This window comes from Malaya genurostris, chromosome 3 (genome assembly GCF_030247185.1).
Source record: "Malaya genurostris strain Urasoe2022 chromosome 3, Malgen_1.1, whole genome shotgun sequence".
NCBI classification, from domain to species: domain Eukaryota; kingdom Metazoa; phylum Arthropoda; class Insecta; order Diptera; family Culicidae; genus Malaya; species Malaya genurostris.
Genome location: NC_080572.1, coordinates 229,541,829 through 229,559,797, shown reverse-complemented (window position 1 = coordinate 229,559,797; position 17,969 = coordinate 229,541,829). Strand labels below are relative to the sequence as shown.

Here is a 17,969-nt window from a genome sequence, read left to right as displayed (position 1 = left end):
CTCGAGGGTGTACTGAATAGCAGCTAATTCTGCGACGTAAACTGAAGCCGGATCACTGAGTTTGTAAGAAGCGGTGATGTTTTGATTAAAGATGCCGAAGCCTGTGGACTCGTTGATGTTTGATCCGTCAGTGTAAAACACCTTTTCACAGTTGACTGTTCTAAATTTATTATAAAAAATATTTGGGGCCACTTGAGGGCGCACGTGATCCGGAATTCCACGAATTTCTTCTCTCATGGATGTGTCGAAAAACACAGTAGAATCAGAAGTATCCAAGAAATGAGCACGGTTGGAAACAAACGAAGAAGGATTAATATTCTGAGCCATGTAATCAAAATACAAGGACATAAAACGGGTTTGAGAGTTAAGCTCAACTAACCTTTCGAAGTTTTCAATCACCAGAGGATTCAAAATGTCGCATCGAATGAGCAAACGATATGAGAGATCCCAGAACCGGTTTTTCAGTGGAAGAACGCCTGCCAGCACTTCGAGGCTCATCGTATGAGTCGATTGCATGCAACCCAAGGCAATACGCAAACATCGATACTGAATTCTTTCGAGCTTGATGAAATGAGTGTTCGCCACTGATCGGAAGCAGAAGCATCCGTATTCCATCACGGACAATATCGTTGTTTGGTACAACCTGATCAGGTCTCCTGGGTGGGCACCCCACCATGATCCGGTTATTGTACGAAGAAAGTTGATTCTCTGCTGGCATTTTTGTTTCAGATACCTAATGTGACATCCCCAGGTGCCTTTGGAGTCGAACCAGACCCCGAGATATTTAAATGTGAAGGCCTGAGCTATGGTTTCACCCCCTAGTTGAAGCTGTAATTGTGCTGGTTCTCGCTTCCTCGAAAATACAACCAGCTCAGTTTTCTCCGTAGAGAACTCGATACCCATTTGAAGAGCCCATGATGATAAGTTGTCGAGAGTATCTTGTAATGGTCCTTGGAGATCGGCAGCTTTGGGTCCTATAATAGACACAACGCTGTCGTCGGCAAGTTGTCTTAGCGTGCAAGATGTGTTGATACATTCATCGATATTACTTACGTAAAAATTGTATAAAAGGGGGCTTAAGCATGAGCCCTGAGGAAGACCCATGTAGCTGAATCGTATTGTCGACAAATCACCATGCGCAAAGTACATGTGTTTCTCAGACAATAGATTATGTAAAAAGTTGTTCAAAACTGGCGAAAGACCATGCTGATGCAACTTCTCAGATAGGATATTTATAGAAACTGAGTCAAAAGCCCCCTTAATGTCTAGGAAAACTGACGCCATTTGTTCTTTACGAGCAAATGCCATTTGAATTTCTGTTGAGAGCAACGCAAGACAATCGTTCGTTCCTTTGCCCCTGCGGAAACCAAATTGTGTATCTGAAAGTAAACCATTAGTTTCGACCCAATTGTCTAGACGAAACAGAATCATTTTTTCGAACAATTTCCGGATACAGGAAAGCATAGCAATCGGCCGATACGAATTGTGATCGGAGGCTGGTTTCCCTGGTTTTTGGATGGCGATAACTCTGACTTGTCTCCAGTCGTGTGGGACAATATTACCCGTGAGGAACTTGTTGAATAAATTCAGCAAGCGCCTTTTGGCGGGGTCAGGCAGATTTTTCAACAAGTTGAATTTTATTCTGTCTAATCCCGGGGCTTTATTGTTACATGACAAAAGTGCAAGTGAAAGCTCTACCATCGAAAACGGTGATTCGTTTGTATTTGGTGTCGCGGCGCGGGTGATCTTCTGTTCCGGAACAGAGTCTGGGCATACTTTTTTAGCGAAATCGAATATCCAGCGGTTGGAGTATTCCTCGCTTTCATTCGTGGTGTTATGGTTGCGCATTCGTCGGGCTGTGTTCCAAAGAGTGCTCATAGATGTTTCTTTCGTTAAGCCGTCTATAAACCGACGCCAGTAACCGCGTTTCTTGGCTCTAATCAAGTTCTTAGTTTTAACGTCTAACGCCGCGTAATTCCGGTAATTATCAGGTGTTCCATTTTTTCTGAATTTTTTATACGCGGAGGCTCTCTCCGCGTTTAAATTTGTGCACTCTTTGTCCCACCACGGGTTGGGAGGACGGATGTTAGTTTTTGCGCCGGGTACACGTTTCGTCTGAGCTTGAATCGCAGTATCGAGAATCAAGCCAGCCAAAAACGTGTACTCTTCCTCCGGAGGAAGTTGTAGAGTTCTTTCAAGTTTCTCAGATATCGAGGTCGCATAGCTATTCCAATCAATATTTCGTGTGAGGTCATACGAAACATTGATTGTCTTCGATGGTTTTAAGCCGCTGGTGATTGATATTACGATCGGTAGATGATCACTACCGTGGGGATCAGGAATTACCTCCCACGTGCAATCCAACCGTAGCGATGTCGAGCAAAGGGATAAATCCAGCGCACTTGGTCTTGCTGGTGGTGCAGGAATCCGTGTCATTTCTCCCGTATTCAAGATTGTCATATTGAAGTTGTCGCAAATATCATGGATCATAGCTGATCTGTTATCGTCGTGAAGACAGCCCCATCCCGTACCGTGTGAGTTAAAGTCTCCTAAAACCAACGTCGGTGCGGGAAGGAGCTCTATGATATTACTGAGCCGCCGATGCCCAACCAAGGCTCTAGGGGGAATGTAGATGGAAGCAATACAAAGGTCCTTACCTTTGATTGTAACATGACATGCGACAACTTCAATACCTGGTATCGAGGGGAGGTTAATTCGATAAAAAGAATAGCACTTTTTGATCCCTAAAAGTACTCCTCCATAGGGAACATCTCGATCCAGGCGAATAATGTTAAAATCGTGGAAGTTTAAGGATATTTCAGAAGTTAGCCAAGTTTCGCACAATGCAAATGCGTCACATTTCAGATTATTTACTAGAAATTTAAAAGAATCTATTTTTGGGATGATACTTCTGCAATTCCACTGTAAAACAGTGATTAGATCCGTGACCTCGGTGGATGATTTAGCCATCGAAGGATACAATCGCTGAGAGAAGGGGCCAATTTGCAGTCAACTGCTTCAAATATGTTTTTACTGTTGGCATGAAAGCAATTAAAATGCTTCTAAGAGGGTCTGAAATATTGAAAGTTGTAAAAATCCAGTCCACAACATCAGAGAACTTGATAAGTCCAGCACCTAGTTGGTTCTCTGGTAGATTTTCTGGGACGCTTGGGGATTTTGTAGTCCCGGGAAGTCGTGGGAATTCCATCTCGGAATTGAGTTTTCCGAGACCAGGAGCTTTTTGCTTCGGTGTTGTGTCCCGATTCCCGTTAGCTGTAACTTTTCGAAGCCCTTCGGAAGACACCTTCGAACCCTTACTAGGTAGCTTATGAGAGGATTTATTTATTCTTTTCCTACAGCTATGAGGGACCGCCGAAGATGGACCTTCCAAAGGGTCGTCAGAATCGCTCTCGTCAGTTGACAAGCAGGCATATGGGTTCGTTGTCTGTTTAGGAGGGGTGGCACTTTTAAGCATCTCTGCGAAAGAACGCTTGGAGTGCTCCTTTAGGGAACGCTTCATTCGATCACCTCGCAGTTTGTAAGCGGGACAATCAGAGAGGTCATGCGGACCCTCCTTACAGTAGAGACACTTTTCAGCATCCTTACCGCAAGAGCCGTCCGCATGAGCTTCCCCACAGTTAGCACAACGTGGCTTATTGCTGCAATGGGTAGCTGTATGCCCCAGTTGTTTGCAATTAGTACAGTTCATTACTCGGGGTACGAATAGGCGAACAGGCAAACGAACCCGGTCCAAGAGGATGTAGTTGGGCAAAGCAGAACCGGCGAAGGTCACACGATAAGAGTCTGATTGGGGATAGGACTTTGTTCCATCCCCGGCGATCGATACTGAATGCAATCGCTTGCAATCCAGTATCTTGACATTCTTAAGTGAGGGGTCTTTAAAACAACCCGCCCCGTACTTAAGAACGTCCTCGCAAGTCAAACTCGAATCGGTGACCACACCGTCGATTTCGACTTCACGAGCTGGCACGTAGACGCGGTACTCCCGCGTAAAAGGATCATTTTGAACGAGCTCATTAGCCTGTTTTGAACTGGTAAACAGGACCCTGAGCTTGTCTGGACGTATCTTATCAAAACTTTTTATAGTATTGTATCGCGAGGACAGGTCCCGCGATATTTTTAAAATATTTAATTTATTTTCTTTCGATTTGGTCCGGAAATAGACCGCATAAGGACCGGCCGGTAGTGCGAGCCCATCCGGATAGCTCTTTATGCGAGACTTTTTATAGTCAAGGGAAGTCTCCATTTGATCATCGGGAACGGGGGGGTCAGAATTTACACTAGACATGTTGCGGAGCTACCTCCGCACAGAAATAAGTGAATCGGGGAGAAATAGAACAGTCGAATGCAGGAAGGAAAAAAAAACTAAATAATGATACTTAACTTAAATCCAACGGGGGCCACCAAGGCCTAGCCCTCGTCGATCGGCGTATCGCCGCTGCGATGGTGTGCAAAAAACCTCCGAGAGGAAAAAGCACACTCTTTTTTAATCCGCACAGTGATATCACGTACACCGCTGGGCCTGTTTTGATCGATCGAACAATCACCGGCTAACGGTACTGTTTCGATCGTCCGCTCACAACAATACACTGCTTCAGTATATAATGTGCATAAAACCTCTCACAGGAAAAAGCACTATTGTCTATTACACAATAGCAATCTAGTTTTGATCGTCCGGTCACTTTATCACACACGGCACTGGTTTTCAACGCTTTCGCAGTAAGCACAAAGCACGTCCGTTCACTCGGAAGGTTGAAACGGCAATGTACTGTGCACTTATTCAGAAGTTATAAGCTTAAAAGAAAAGGATGCCGGTAACCGAACACTCTCCCTTACTTGTACAGCTTCGATTCCATCGTCTTATTCGTTACGAGCACTTTGGTAAATGCTCCGCAGCTGCATATCTCTTGCCAAATCACCAGTTATTTATGGCAAATTTGCCCATAGAAGCAAACTCAAACTTCGCATGAACATCTCCTCGTGCCGTCACCATGTAGAAGCTTTCCGAAATTCATTTTGACGTAGGTTTCATCAGGTCGATGAGCAGGCCTCATTGGTACTTCGTCGGAACCTGCTGGTACAATTTCCGAGCCCGAGTTTTGGTGACAAAACTTTGCTTCAGAGTTCTGTTTAGTTGTTTGCTGGCTCGATAAAAACGATATCCTGCTCGCCAACGAATTCTTTGAACGGTACTGCGAGCAGCAGCGTATTTTCGTGCGATTTTATTATCTGATAGTCCAATGTTTGCTGTGATGGTTCTCAACAACCTTCTGGTTCAGCTTGCGGTCATATGTCCCACTACGACGCTTACCTCGAGGCACTCGATCCACGCTTTTTCGATCCCTGAAACGTTCGAGCACATCATACATGGTTGATTTTGCGATTTTCAACTTTTTCACGATTCTTATTGCGGACTACGTTGGACTATCAAAGTGGGTGTGCAAAATTTTTTTTATCCATTCTTGGCTTCCTTCTGGAATAACTTTTGACTCACTCCATTCCAAAATTTTTTGTAGCGGTCACTTTTCGTGCCACTGCAACACAATAAGTGATTCCGGATTCTAACTGGACAGAACTTTATTGAATTAAATTCGTTAAATTATCATATTTGATAAGTTAAGTTTTATTGTATAATCCTAGTATAACTTTAAAATCCTATTTTGACATCGCAAAAAAGAAGAATTTTGTCTACGTGAAACCGGCACTCAGACAGTAGAGGGGATAAATCGAACCGTACTACAATTTCAAAAAAATATTGGTGAAAATAAAAATTATAACTCTTTCAAAGCTCAAAGCTTGCAATTAATATCATATCCGAGGCCCGGTTGGTTAAGTGTCAAACACCATTCGAATCAGTTCATCTAGCTAGCAAAATGAATCAGTGTGTATGTTTGTGTATCCGATTAGGATGAATCATGCACAGGTCTTCAGTATGGCAAACCAAACCGTTTGCAAAAGCGGAGATATTAATTCGACTCAAGACTCTTCAATTTTTGCTGAATGCAATTTTTCCAGAGCTCCAAATTAATATTAACATAAGCTTGGATTTGCTCACCATTTTTAAAAACAAGTCCGGAATATAATTAGTTTCTCCTTCTGTGCAAAGCCATACTGTAAAAGTATGCAAATTTCAATTCAAATTGGCGTTTAATAGCCTGATGATTTCTTATCCGTTTCCAGAATTGCTTTAGTGAATCTTACTGCATCCGATGCCAACAATGGAACTGTTAAAATACCAAGCTACTGGTTTAGTTCAGATGAATTTTTGCAATTTTGTTTCATCATTTAGCAAAACTTTGTGTATTTATTCAAATAATATAGCAACGCGTGATTGAATTTGATGGTACATGGCTGTTTTCGTTTGCTCATAGCTCTATCGAAAGAGATGCAAAAGTAAAGTCTGTATAAAATGTTCAAAACGACGAATGTAACAATGAGAGATTCTCTATGTTTACATTCTCTATCGATTATTGAGAAACATTCCTGCTTTTTTCGGTAATTTCTTCAGTGCAGATTCAAAGATGCTAGCTTTAGTTATTATAATCGGTAAATAATTGGAGTGAAGGATTGCTAATAGTACCGTTATAATCGAAAGAGAAAGTAAACAAAGAGAATCTCTCATTGTTACATTCGTCGTTTTGAACATTTCATACAGAAGTGAGAGATGGGATCGTTTTCCACTGCAGCAGAGATGCAATCCTATTTGTCACGAGTTTGACTCTGAAAAGAACAATTTGGTGTAGTATTTTATTTTACTTCGGTATGAAATACCCACTTTTAGTGGCTCTTATAATTAGACTACATCGAAATTGTTTTAATTAAAAACATAAAACATGAGCTCGATTGCCAAATCACCGCATGACTTTCGGAAAAAAATCAACTTGCATTCTATTGAAAAATGCTTGTCTGCTGCAACGAAGAAAGGCTAGTCTCCTGCTCAAGGCACATTCCGTGCGTGTGGGGATGGGTGGCAATTTGGTGTTCGATGAGATCAACTGTCAAGTAAAAAAATATGTATCCAAGTTGTCGCCATTCTTGATATGTATAGTGCAGAACCTCATTCGTTGGAAAACAGCAAAAGACATGTTGAAGCTGCACTTTGGCACTGCAAGATAACAATTCGTTTCCGTCGTTTCATTGGTGCTCTTTGAGCTGGAGAACAAAATAAAATAATTTCTTTTTGCGCATGTTCTCGTTAGTGTTTTCCTCTTCTCAGACTTCATCAAAGCAAAAAAATGAAGTATAATCACTAGTTTGGGAATTGGAATGCAGTTATCAAACACAACATTTGCAGCAGGATTCCGTTATCCGATGACGAGCAATGAGATCATTTTATATTCATGACAATGATTTTATTGTGTTTGTGCCGATTCACCTTCCGGTTGCCTGCACACCCCCAAAGCCTTGTGTTACGACTGATATTGACTAACTGACGGTCGTGTCTCAAACGGCTCATGGTGGCGCTCTGCATGGTGCGGAAACCGTTTCCGCATTCAACCTTCGCCGAGCTCGTAAAACAAAACATTCAAATTTGCTTCGCGATTGATGTACGGGGGAAATGTCAGGCAAAGTTGACGACAATGACGATGACGTGCAGGTCGTTTTTTCTGCTAAAGCGCTTTTAGCTGGAAAACAAAACAGAAGAATGAAAAAAAACTGCTGGTACGGGGTTTGAAATTTTCCACCTTTGCTGCTGGGTTGAGTGCATTTCATTTTATGCGTCGAAGGTGCTCCGGTTAAAGTCGCGTTCAGTAAACCTGAAGATAGCAATGTTCCAAACACTGCGGTTTCATTTTCGAGTGGAAACTAACGAGCAGGTATTCGCTTTAGTTGGAAAACTCAGCATACTTTTCTCTTAGTCAAGCTGGAATTTTTTTCAAATGCTGGCAACAGAATTATTTTCTAATTTCATGCCACGGTAAATGCGACACACCCAAAAAATTACTCTTTGAAATGAAATCTCAATTTGTGGGATATCATCGAATCAAATGATTTATCTCACAAAAGGATATGAAAACAAAAGGGGTACAAAAAATTTGTATCTCTTTGAGATAAGATTTGAGCTTTCATTTTTTTTGCCTTTCTCAATAAAAATTTCTGGAAAACCCACCTTTCGAATGGAGCCTCGGAGACCCATAGTGTTATATATCATTCGACGAGATCGGAAAATGTCTGTGTGTTTGTCTTGTTTTGGTACCGTTCAATTTTCTCAAAGAAGGCCGAACCGATTTTAAAAAGCTTAGGCTCGTTTGAAAGTTACTATTAGGTCATTGTTTGAATATCAAAAGCCTGTCAGCATAAGACCTTTGACAATTCTACTGGCCTGAAAACATAAATTCAAAAAAAAAAAAAAAAATCGGGCGAAACGAAGTTCGACGGGTCAGCTAGCTAGCTTAAGTTTGTTAACCGGAAGTCGGTTCCGTACTAAAACCAATAACATTTCTATGACAATACTTTTTATTTGAGTCTAAATTTGTAAAAATTAGCACGTAGCTGTCGCTGAGAAAATGAAGAGAGTTCCGATAAGGTAAAATTGGTTCGTTTGGCCAGTAACTTATATGAATTTAAATAGATTTGAGTCAAATTGAGAAAAAAACCGTTTTTTTGCATTATCGTTCTAAATGACGGGCTACAATTTCATATACACTTCACTAGTAGAGATGATTATTATGAAAAATAAGCTTGAATTTTTCATGGGTGATACTTTCAAAAATGTAAGCAAAGCCTTCGACGGATTTTGATCTTCTGTTTCAACAGATTCCGTTACTGATACATAGCGTACAGAACCATTGCATGCCAGGTGCTATGATTCTACTGACACTAAGAATTCTTTCAGGTCAGGGCTCAAAATTTACTCATACCGTATTTCAGCAAAGATTGTCGCAATACGAATCACACCGAGATGGCATTTTCTTCCACCTTCAAGTACATGTGGTTTTAAGTTCCTAGAAGATACAAAATCAAAGAGTGTAATCCGTTTTCGAAATTTATTTCCGATCTTGAACACTTGTTAATTCAGTTCCTTACGAGTGTCCGGATGGAACCAATTATTCTGAATCGTGTTTTCATGTTAATCAAGATTGATAGCGAAAACGGTTTGAATCTAATTCAACGAGAAAACATGGATTGGGTTTGATTCCAATTTACGAGAACATCAGTGCCATAGTAAAACTACATCGCTTTCCATCGTTTAATAACTGCTCGTAGCACCATGAATTCTGGAACACAGTTTTGCAAACCATACTCGCTTTCCATTCACGATGAATTAGCAACGACGATTCGAATCGGATTTGTAGGAATCCCCGCAGCAAAACACAGTGAAACCAGTCAAGTGTACTTACCCCCAGGATGTTATCGGAGAACATATCGCTTTGGTCGCTATCCGCCAGCAGTTCATCTTCTTCATAAATCAAACTACTAGAATCGTCTAGTTCCTACGTGGTGTTAGGGTAGTAGGTGCAAAACATACAGAAGAAAGATAAAAAAACAAAGAAAGAAAGTTTGGAGAAAAAAAACAGAATGGAAAATTATAAATTGAAACTATTTTACTTTACACAACTAAACTACAAACTTAGTATTATAGGACCGAAATAATGCCAATAAATAGAAGCATAACATGCAATAAAATTAAATGGAGCTACATGCAATTACCCTAATATCAACAGTATTTGATTGTGCCATCACCACAGAACAGCATTCGTACAAGCCTAGCATCATAATTGGCATTGTTATGACTGTTGTCAGACAATTTTTTTTACTCAGTTCTAGTGAAGATTGTTCCAACAAGCACAGTGACGAAATCTAAGTGATCCAGAGGGTCGAGTGTGTGCACAACCGTTTAAATGTGAATGAAAGCGGGATATCAATTGTTTAAATAGGTCTGAAATGTTTAGCCCGAAATGAATGGCTCAAAACTAACACTGGTTACTATTGAAATTTATTAGGATCCGAGTATCGATTTCTTTAAACATGTTATCTGGTTTTTCTTCAACTTACAAATTAGTTCGTTACCAACTTGTTTTGACAGGTTTGATCACGCTTTTGTTGAATTTTGTTAACTTGGAAGTTTTTCATCTGCATGACGACCCAAAACTTTCCGACTGGGCGAACTTGAGGTACAAATTGATTTTGTGTTATTCTGAGGGTAGTCGAAAATAATGATAGTATGCTAAGCCTAACTAAAACCTTAACTGATACATATTTAATGAAAAAGTGTTTCGATAGAGAATTGATTCACTTCAACTGGACGCATTTTTTTCATTGCGTATTATGAATTTTGTACATCCCTTAGTTTTCTCTATTTGATTTTGTTTGCTTGTAAAAATGGTATCGAAGCAAGAGGAGCGATGCGTCAAAATTTTGCTTGCGATTCGCGGAAATCCGATTTACTCTCATGCCTAGTTGACAAAGTTATTGAATGTGGCCAGATTTGCTGCTATCAACGAAATAAAAGTGCTAGAAGAATGATTGTCCAAAACTCTGCTCTTCATTTGCTTTTGAAAATGGTATCGAAGAAAGGGGAAAAACATGTCTAGATTTTACTCTTCCATCGTGAAAATCCGATCTACTCCCATAACTTATTGACAAAAATGTTGAATGTAGCCAAATCAAATGTCACCAACTCAATAAAACTGATCGGAATACGGTTGTCGAAGACTGCATCGGGAGGAATCAAACGTCGCAAGTCACAACAAAGTCAAAAAAAGTGGCCAGCGAAATTCAATCCTTTCCGTCCGAGACTTCACAAGAGAGCTGGATTTGATCTCTTGCTTCTGTCGGTATGCTGTAGGATCCCGATCAACAAGGGATAACAAAATTGTGGGGGTTGTTTCATTTTTTCTATCTAAATTAGTCATAATCTTTGCCGCGTTAATAGTTAAAATAACAAAAATTATAACTCAATTTAACCTAGGTGACAACAAAATTGTTACAAACCTTGATATGTAATTATCAATATTATATCTAAATTTGTTACAAATTTAGAACGACTTTTCAGCTGTTATTACTCATTTATCGTGCAAATCTAAAAATAGATTTCGCGAAGTAAGATGAAATTGCATACCTTTAGGCGATTTGATTTGCGATAAAAAAAACACGAACAGTTGAGCGGCGACTAGTTTCGAACCGGAAAGTTTTGAGTTGCCAACATACGCTACTATTGCATCGGGTCATGACAACCAACTGAGGTTGGGAGGATATATTGGCATCATATAATAACTAGTGTAAGTCCATATTGCTACAAAAATAATCTATCGCTCTCCAAATCTTTCGTCGTTTCCTTCCAACCGGCATAGGAATGACAAAGGCGCTATTTTAGAACTATGAGAAAGCTATTTTTGGTACTGAAGAATAGTTGTAAATGAACGGAAATGATTAAATTCAGTGAAACAAAACTACCTTATAGAATCTAAGGAAATTAACTACACACTTAAAAAAATCCCTGTGATTTTACATCTTATTAAATGCAAATAAATGGAGCGTCGCAGTTCACGCAAATTCACGCGAAAAAAATATTTAATATTGTGTCTAAAACTCCATGACATGAAATTAGTTGAAATAAAAAAAGAATACTGATAACCGCCACGCGACTTGAACCGAGGATCATTGGATCGCATGTACGTCTGTTAATCAACTGAGCCACAGAAGCATACATCTGCTTGGTTGGTAAAAGGTACATTTAAATTCATACAGTCGCACCTGCTAACATAATGCAAGTTACAGTCGAAACCAGTAATTGAATTTTACAGGTGACTTAATCCCTCATACGATGTAATTCAAAAAGACCTAATTTGTCAAATGACGGAAAATCTCATTTGTAATGACTTAATGTTAGATGAGCTTGAATTTTACTGGTTTCGACTGTAACTTGCGTTCTGCTAGCAGGTGCGACTGTATGAATTTGAATGCACCTTTTACCAACCAAGCAGATGCATGCTTCTGTGGCTCGGTCGATTAACAGACGTCAAGTCGTGACGGTTGCTCTCAGTATTCTTTCTTTTATTTCAATGAATTTCATGTATGGAGTTTTAGACACAATATTAAATGTTCTTTCACGTAAATTTGTTTGAACTGCGACGCTCCATTTATGTGCATTTAATAAGATGTAAAATAACAGGATTTTTTTAAGTGTGTGGAATTCGAAATTTGCAATGTACACAGTTCGAAAAAATCTTGTAATGAGTCATCAAATCAGTTGGTTTTCACATCTTATCCAAGTCAGTCGATAAAACAAAACCGCTGAACCACACGGAACGCCCGAAATTAGCTCTGCGCCTAATTCGTATTACTGTTTTTGAATTAGTTGATTTTAACAACAAAATTTTCAAAATAACTATAAAATTAGTTAAAATTGAGAATTTACTTTGCTGAAAAAAACTCTTATTTTTAGAGAATGTGTTTAGTTGGCGAATATCCTGGACACAAACCAGCAATATTTCAATCCAACACGAAATTCTCATTGACAACTAATTTTGTTTTTAAAATCAGAAAATTTGTTACTATTTATCAATCACCGTCATTACTAAAGGACAGCACAAAGAATACAGAAATGAAATTGGTTTTATGAACAAGTTTATTAGCCAAAATCTCATGAGAAGTGTCAAAGCAAAACAAACCATTAAAAAGCTAAAAAGGACAGTCTTGTTGAAACTGCTTGCGAATTGTTTAGATGTTTTTCGCATGTGTTACGATATATCGATATATAAATTTCTAAACCGAGTTGTAAAAATGACGTAAACTCTTAGTGAAAAGTGCATTTATTCAGAATTTGTGCGCCTTTGAAACGATTGTGCGTAATAATGTTTTTACGCGGAACAGTGAAGTAAGTTTCGAATGTTGCACTCTAATTGTTTATGTCAAATGATGTTTTTTGTATCTTCCAACCTTCCGGGCTACGCCGTCTGGTGTACTACTTGTTTTCGGTTTTTGTTTTCCGAGTGCTCAAAGTTTTCAGTGAGAGAGTCGATTTCGCGAAATCGAATGAAGAAAATAGCGATTTAGAAGAAAAAAAAATTCAAAAAGAAGTTTATGTTTCGTTTATGTCTTTTTCTCCATCGTATTTATACCATTATCCATTATAACATCGTATTTATACCTGCCAATATAGAAAAGGCAACCGCGACTGATATTTTTTTCGGTAGTAGTGTGCCATCTAGTGGCTAGTAGTCATTACGGTGTTAACATTTTTTCGGTGACAGAGCGCCATATAGCTGCAAATTGCAGAAACCAATTCAACCATTCATGTTGGTTGAAAACAACGTTTTATTTCTCTAATTCAACTAAAAAATTAGTTGAATGGAAATGAAGTGTGCCTTAGCTAAGAAATGACAGAACGTTTAATTGGTGAATTCAACTAAAAAAATAGTTATTTCAACAAATATTGTATTGATATCAAGGGAATTAGAATTAAAAAATCTAAATTAGCAAAAGTAAGATTTTTTTAGTTGTCTCAAAAAATAACTAACTAAAATCAGAAAATCAACAAAATTTTTCGCCAAAATGCTAATTTCGGTCTTTCCGTGCAAATGAATAAGAGATACCACAGCCTATCCTTATATTTGCAAGACTATGTCTCAGTATGGAGAGATTCTTTCTATCGAAAAGGAATTGTAGAAAACTGTTTTCTCTTTATTCTAAATGGCAAACGTTTGTTTCGCATGCGCTTGAAGAAGGCTATACCTTCCTATGTGATTTTCAGCCAAGATACAAAGATTCCGTGCAAATCACTTGTTACCTATGACAATCAGATGGCTACTTGTTAATATTGCCTATGGCAAGCCATGTGATAATCTGAACAAGAAGACAACTACACCAAAGGACAACGGCGCTTCTTCCACACCAACTTCGAAGAACCCAAGCAGATCGGTGACAATTAAACATCCTCCAATTAAACAAAACCATCAGTCGTATGTCACACAGAACAAGGTATGTCAGAAAAAAATATTTATCTTTTTTTATCATTGCTAAACGGCCACTTTAAGCTTGAGTGCGAATGAATTGAATTCAAAAATCTTTATGAAAAAAGAAGCCATCAAAAAGAAAACAACGATTGCTGAATGATTGATTTCGCACCATACAACATGATGCATCGACATAAGCAAATCTTTTTCGATTGTCATAACGTTGTTGCCACAAAAAATCAGCCGACTAATAAATCACTTCTAAAAACATGAAACGGCAAAAAATAGTCTTGCGTGCTGGAGTTTTACGAATCTACGAACCAGATTAGACTGTGGAAATTAAAAACTCTGTACTCATTGCTTATATTTGACGTGCTGAAAATATGTCAAGGTTCATTACTCAGTCTCAGTCTCATCGTTTGGTTATAATGTGGAATCCAGTTATCTACCCATCCAATTGTTTTATGAGCGTTTAACGATTTTTTTTTCAGTAAGCTTGAAGCACACAACACACAACTCGAAAACTTTACTGCTGAGCCATCCCCCGTTTATCGGAAGAACGGGGAGGCCTCCGCCAGCGAATGAGCAAGCGGCTTTTATTTACTGAAATAAATAAGTTCCTTGAGCTCCTGCCCGCTGAGGCAGTGAGAGTCGGTGGCTTTAGCCAGTTCCATCACGCACCGCTGAATTGCCATCACGAGAAACGCACACACATCGGAGAGGGTGACAAACAGGAAGCAAGTGAAAAATTTTAACAGACAACCCATGTTTTGCTCCCCAAACTCCATTGAAATGAAACCGAGTTTGTTAGAACCTGGGTGCGTCTAGGAACGAGGTCGAAACCGGCGAAGGATTTTTCATTTTGGAAATTCATTACTTATTCATGTCAGCTCGTTCGTTGGGAATCGCATGTGTGGAATTCGCGGAAAATTCGGAGGCTCAGTTCACGATCTCGACAGTGGAGAAAATGATAAACGCACTATGGGAAGAAAGATGAATGCCTTTTTCTTGCGATACGTCGCATGCCGGTGTATTGTTATTAATTTCCCTGCCGTGATGACGATGCCGTCGAGCTAAATTGTTTGTGAATTAATGAAAGATGATTTCAATTGCCATTCGTCATGATTCACCCTGAATCCTGATAACATCTCTGTCTGCTTGGTCGGTGTCTATTTCGGTCTTGTTCTGAACCGACTCCGGTAACTAATCGGAAATATCAGTCATTCTGTATGGAAAAGCATTAGTCACGAGATTGAATTCAGTTCGTTTCTGACTCCCGGACACCAGTAGATGACGTGGGAAATCATGTGTGGAAAGCTCACCGACCAGCAGGACAATCTCCGAATCCACTTGGCGGTAGCCGTTGCTCCTCTCTCTCTGTGTGTGTGAAACTGATGGCAATCGGAAATGAGCGTTTCGGTCGCTTTGCTTTGCTACCGAATCTGGTTTATTGAATGTTCCGTACGAGTCTGGCATATTGGATGCTGCTGGGGTGAACATTATTAGGTTCTCCTGCTTTTTGTTCCTCTATTAGGAACCTAAATGTTAATATTTACAGCCGTTCATATCGGGGATGGAACTGGGAAAAATTCCTAGTACTGAGTTGATGAAAAAACGCTTGAAAAACTAGAAATTGTTCAGATGATTAGACATTAAAATTAGAATATATTTGAACGGCAGTAGGATTTGCCTAGAAGACACAGTCTAAAATTAATATGATAAGTTTGAAATTTAATTTGCAAACTAGTTGGCCTATGTGCCAGATACGTTCTGAAGGGATTTTCAGCAGAGACTTTCAACGTTTGCAGCAAAGCTAACTCTAAATTTATATTGTTTATTTTTTCTTCTAAAATGCCTAACTTCAATATTAGAGTACTGTTGTTTTATCTTCAAACTTTGCAATAATATGTATGTAGGACTATTTAACCAATAATCCAACTATTGGAAACCAATAGAATTCGGTATTACATTTCACAGTAGTTCGAAACGGAGGTTTAGTAGTACAAAATTATTTTCGCTATTAAATATTATTTAACTATAGTTGGTGTCTTCACAAAAGTTGTTTGCATTCAACTGGCGCATCTTTTGATGTAAAAGATCATTAGGATGGTCCATGTTTGGATTTAAATCTGAATTCTAACTTTTTTAATTGAATTTAAAAATGATTGCACTTCACAGCCAAGTTGTAGGAAATTTTATTTTGAGCAACTTTGCTGAGAAATCCATCTTCCTATCACATACCAGTTTAATATAAACAACTTTTGTCAAGACACCAACTACAAAACAATAATATTCAATAGCGAAAATATTTTTGTCTCGCTAATCTCCCGTTTCGGACCAGTGTGCATTCCGATGCAGAAATTAAGCCTTCTAATTCATCAGATTTCGTAATTGATTCATAAATGTCTAGGACAGGTTAGTGCTACTGGTTAGGGCCTGCAAATTGAAGCAACGAAAATTAGGAAAAGAGTTTAACCCTCTGTGCTATTCACAAACAACCCAAGCAAGGAGAGCTTCTTCGTTCGTTCATTAGTTCATGAAGATGTGCACCAGCTGATGAGTATGCTTCATCAGGTTAGCATTTGATGAACGGCTCTCATATTGAATCTGCCTATGAGAACACTACAATCATAACTTTTAGTTCCGATGAATATTAATTGAATAAATATTGCTTTTTGTGTTTCTAGGATATATACACAGTATAAACTTGAAAGAAACAAACTGATCGTTTTGAAGACGGGCTCAGATGCAAAATTTATGCTATACAATGTTTGAAATATTATTGAAATGTGATCAAATTGGGTCTTGGAGTACAAACATTATGTTCAAAAATGATTTCTGTAAACCTACACTAAAAAACTACCGTAAATATTGCCTGTATTACCTTGCTTCGCATCTTGCAGCACGTCGTGAAGCAAAGTTCCTCATTCTCGTGCAGTAGTAACGAGAATGAACCCTTCATTTCATTGCATTGCCATGGCTTGCTTAGTTCATGTGTTAACTAAGACTGACAGCACAGGGAACTGATCTGCTCAGTAGCATATACTCTCACGCATCCAGTTTCTCTCTAATATAGGTCTCTCATTCAGTTATGCCAAGCAAAGTTTTCACAGTGGGTGTTTTTTTGTTGCTTCGTTCGTTTGAGGATTCACAATACAAGCCCTGGTTACGAGCGATCCAACTGACACTAAGTAGGGAAAACCGGGGCTGGTTGGCCCAAGGGGTATGTTGACCAAATGACTTTTTTGAAAACAAAAAGTGACGACATCTATAGTGATTTTGGTGGATTATTAGATCATCCACGAAGTAACGTAATTTCAGGTGTTTTTGTGGTGTCGAACACGAGCACGTTTGTTTTTTTTGTGCTGTTGAGTAAATTTCTATTCTGTAAAGAAATATGTGTAACGCGGATCAATTTACCTCCGATTTCCAAATTGGAAAGGGTCTTTCAGTAGAACCTCAGCTTTTCTTTCAGTAAATCGTGAGTGCTCCCGAAAACATCGATTGTGGTAGGTTGACTGAATTTTGTGCGGAGTTGGTTGGCCGAGTTGTAAATTTATCTTAGAGCAATGTGCACTTTAATATCCGGGAAATGTTAACCTTTCTAGTAACGGATTTGAATATTATGCTAATAAAGGGTGATATTTTTGGTGGTATCTTTTTGGCAACACTGTGTTTGACATATAATACGAGAATCGTGTCTTGTGTTATTGTCAACTTATTCAGTTTGTTCTATAATTTAATCATGAATCGTCGTTTGGTCTATAATTTGATCATGAATGAGCACTGGCAAAGTTGGAGGAAGATCCTTTTTTTATCGAAAAATTGTGTTCAAAGACGAAATTCATTTCTGGATGAATAGATTCGTCAACAAGCCAAGCTGTTTCTGGAGTGAAGACCAACCAGAAGCATTGCAAGAGCTTTCAATACATTCCAAAAAAGTCAATTTATGGTGTTGATTACGGACCGGTGGCTTTATTCGTCAAATACTGGCCGATACGTTGGAGAGAGTGTGCAAAAATTGGTCCTTGCGCATGGGCCATCTAAAGC

At 39.0% G+C, this 17,969-nt stretch overlaps 1 protein-coding gene across 14 annotated transcripts in view; it reads right to left on the bottom strand.

Moving 5' to 3' along the window:
* The window catches only part of LOC131439486 (collagen alpha-1(XVIII) chain), an 805,709-nt gene that overhangs the window by 179,965 nt on the left and 607,775 nt on the right, over window positions 1-17,969 (bottom strand). For 12 of the 14 annotated variants that reach the window (XM_058610552.1, XM_058610559.1, XM_058610551.1 and 9 more), the window contains one exon: window positions 9,363-9,455. The exons of the other annotated variants lie outside the window; for them this stretch is intronic. In XM_058610552.1, coding sequence (XP_058466535.1) covers window positions 9,363-9,455 — 93 coding nt within the window. The remainder of the gene's footprint in view (window positions 1-9,362; window positions 9,456-17,969) is intronic. 14 annotated transcript variants of the gene reach the window in all.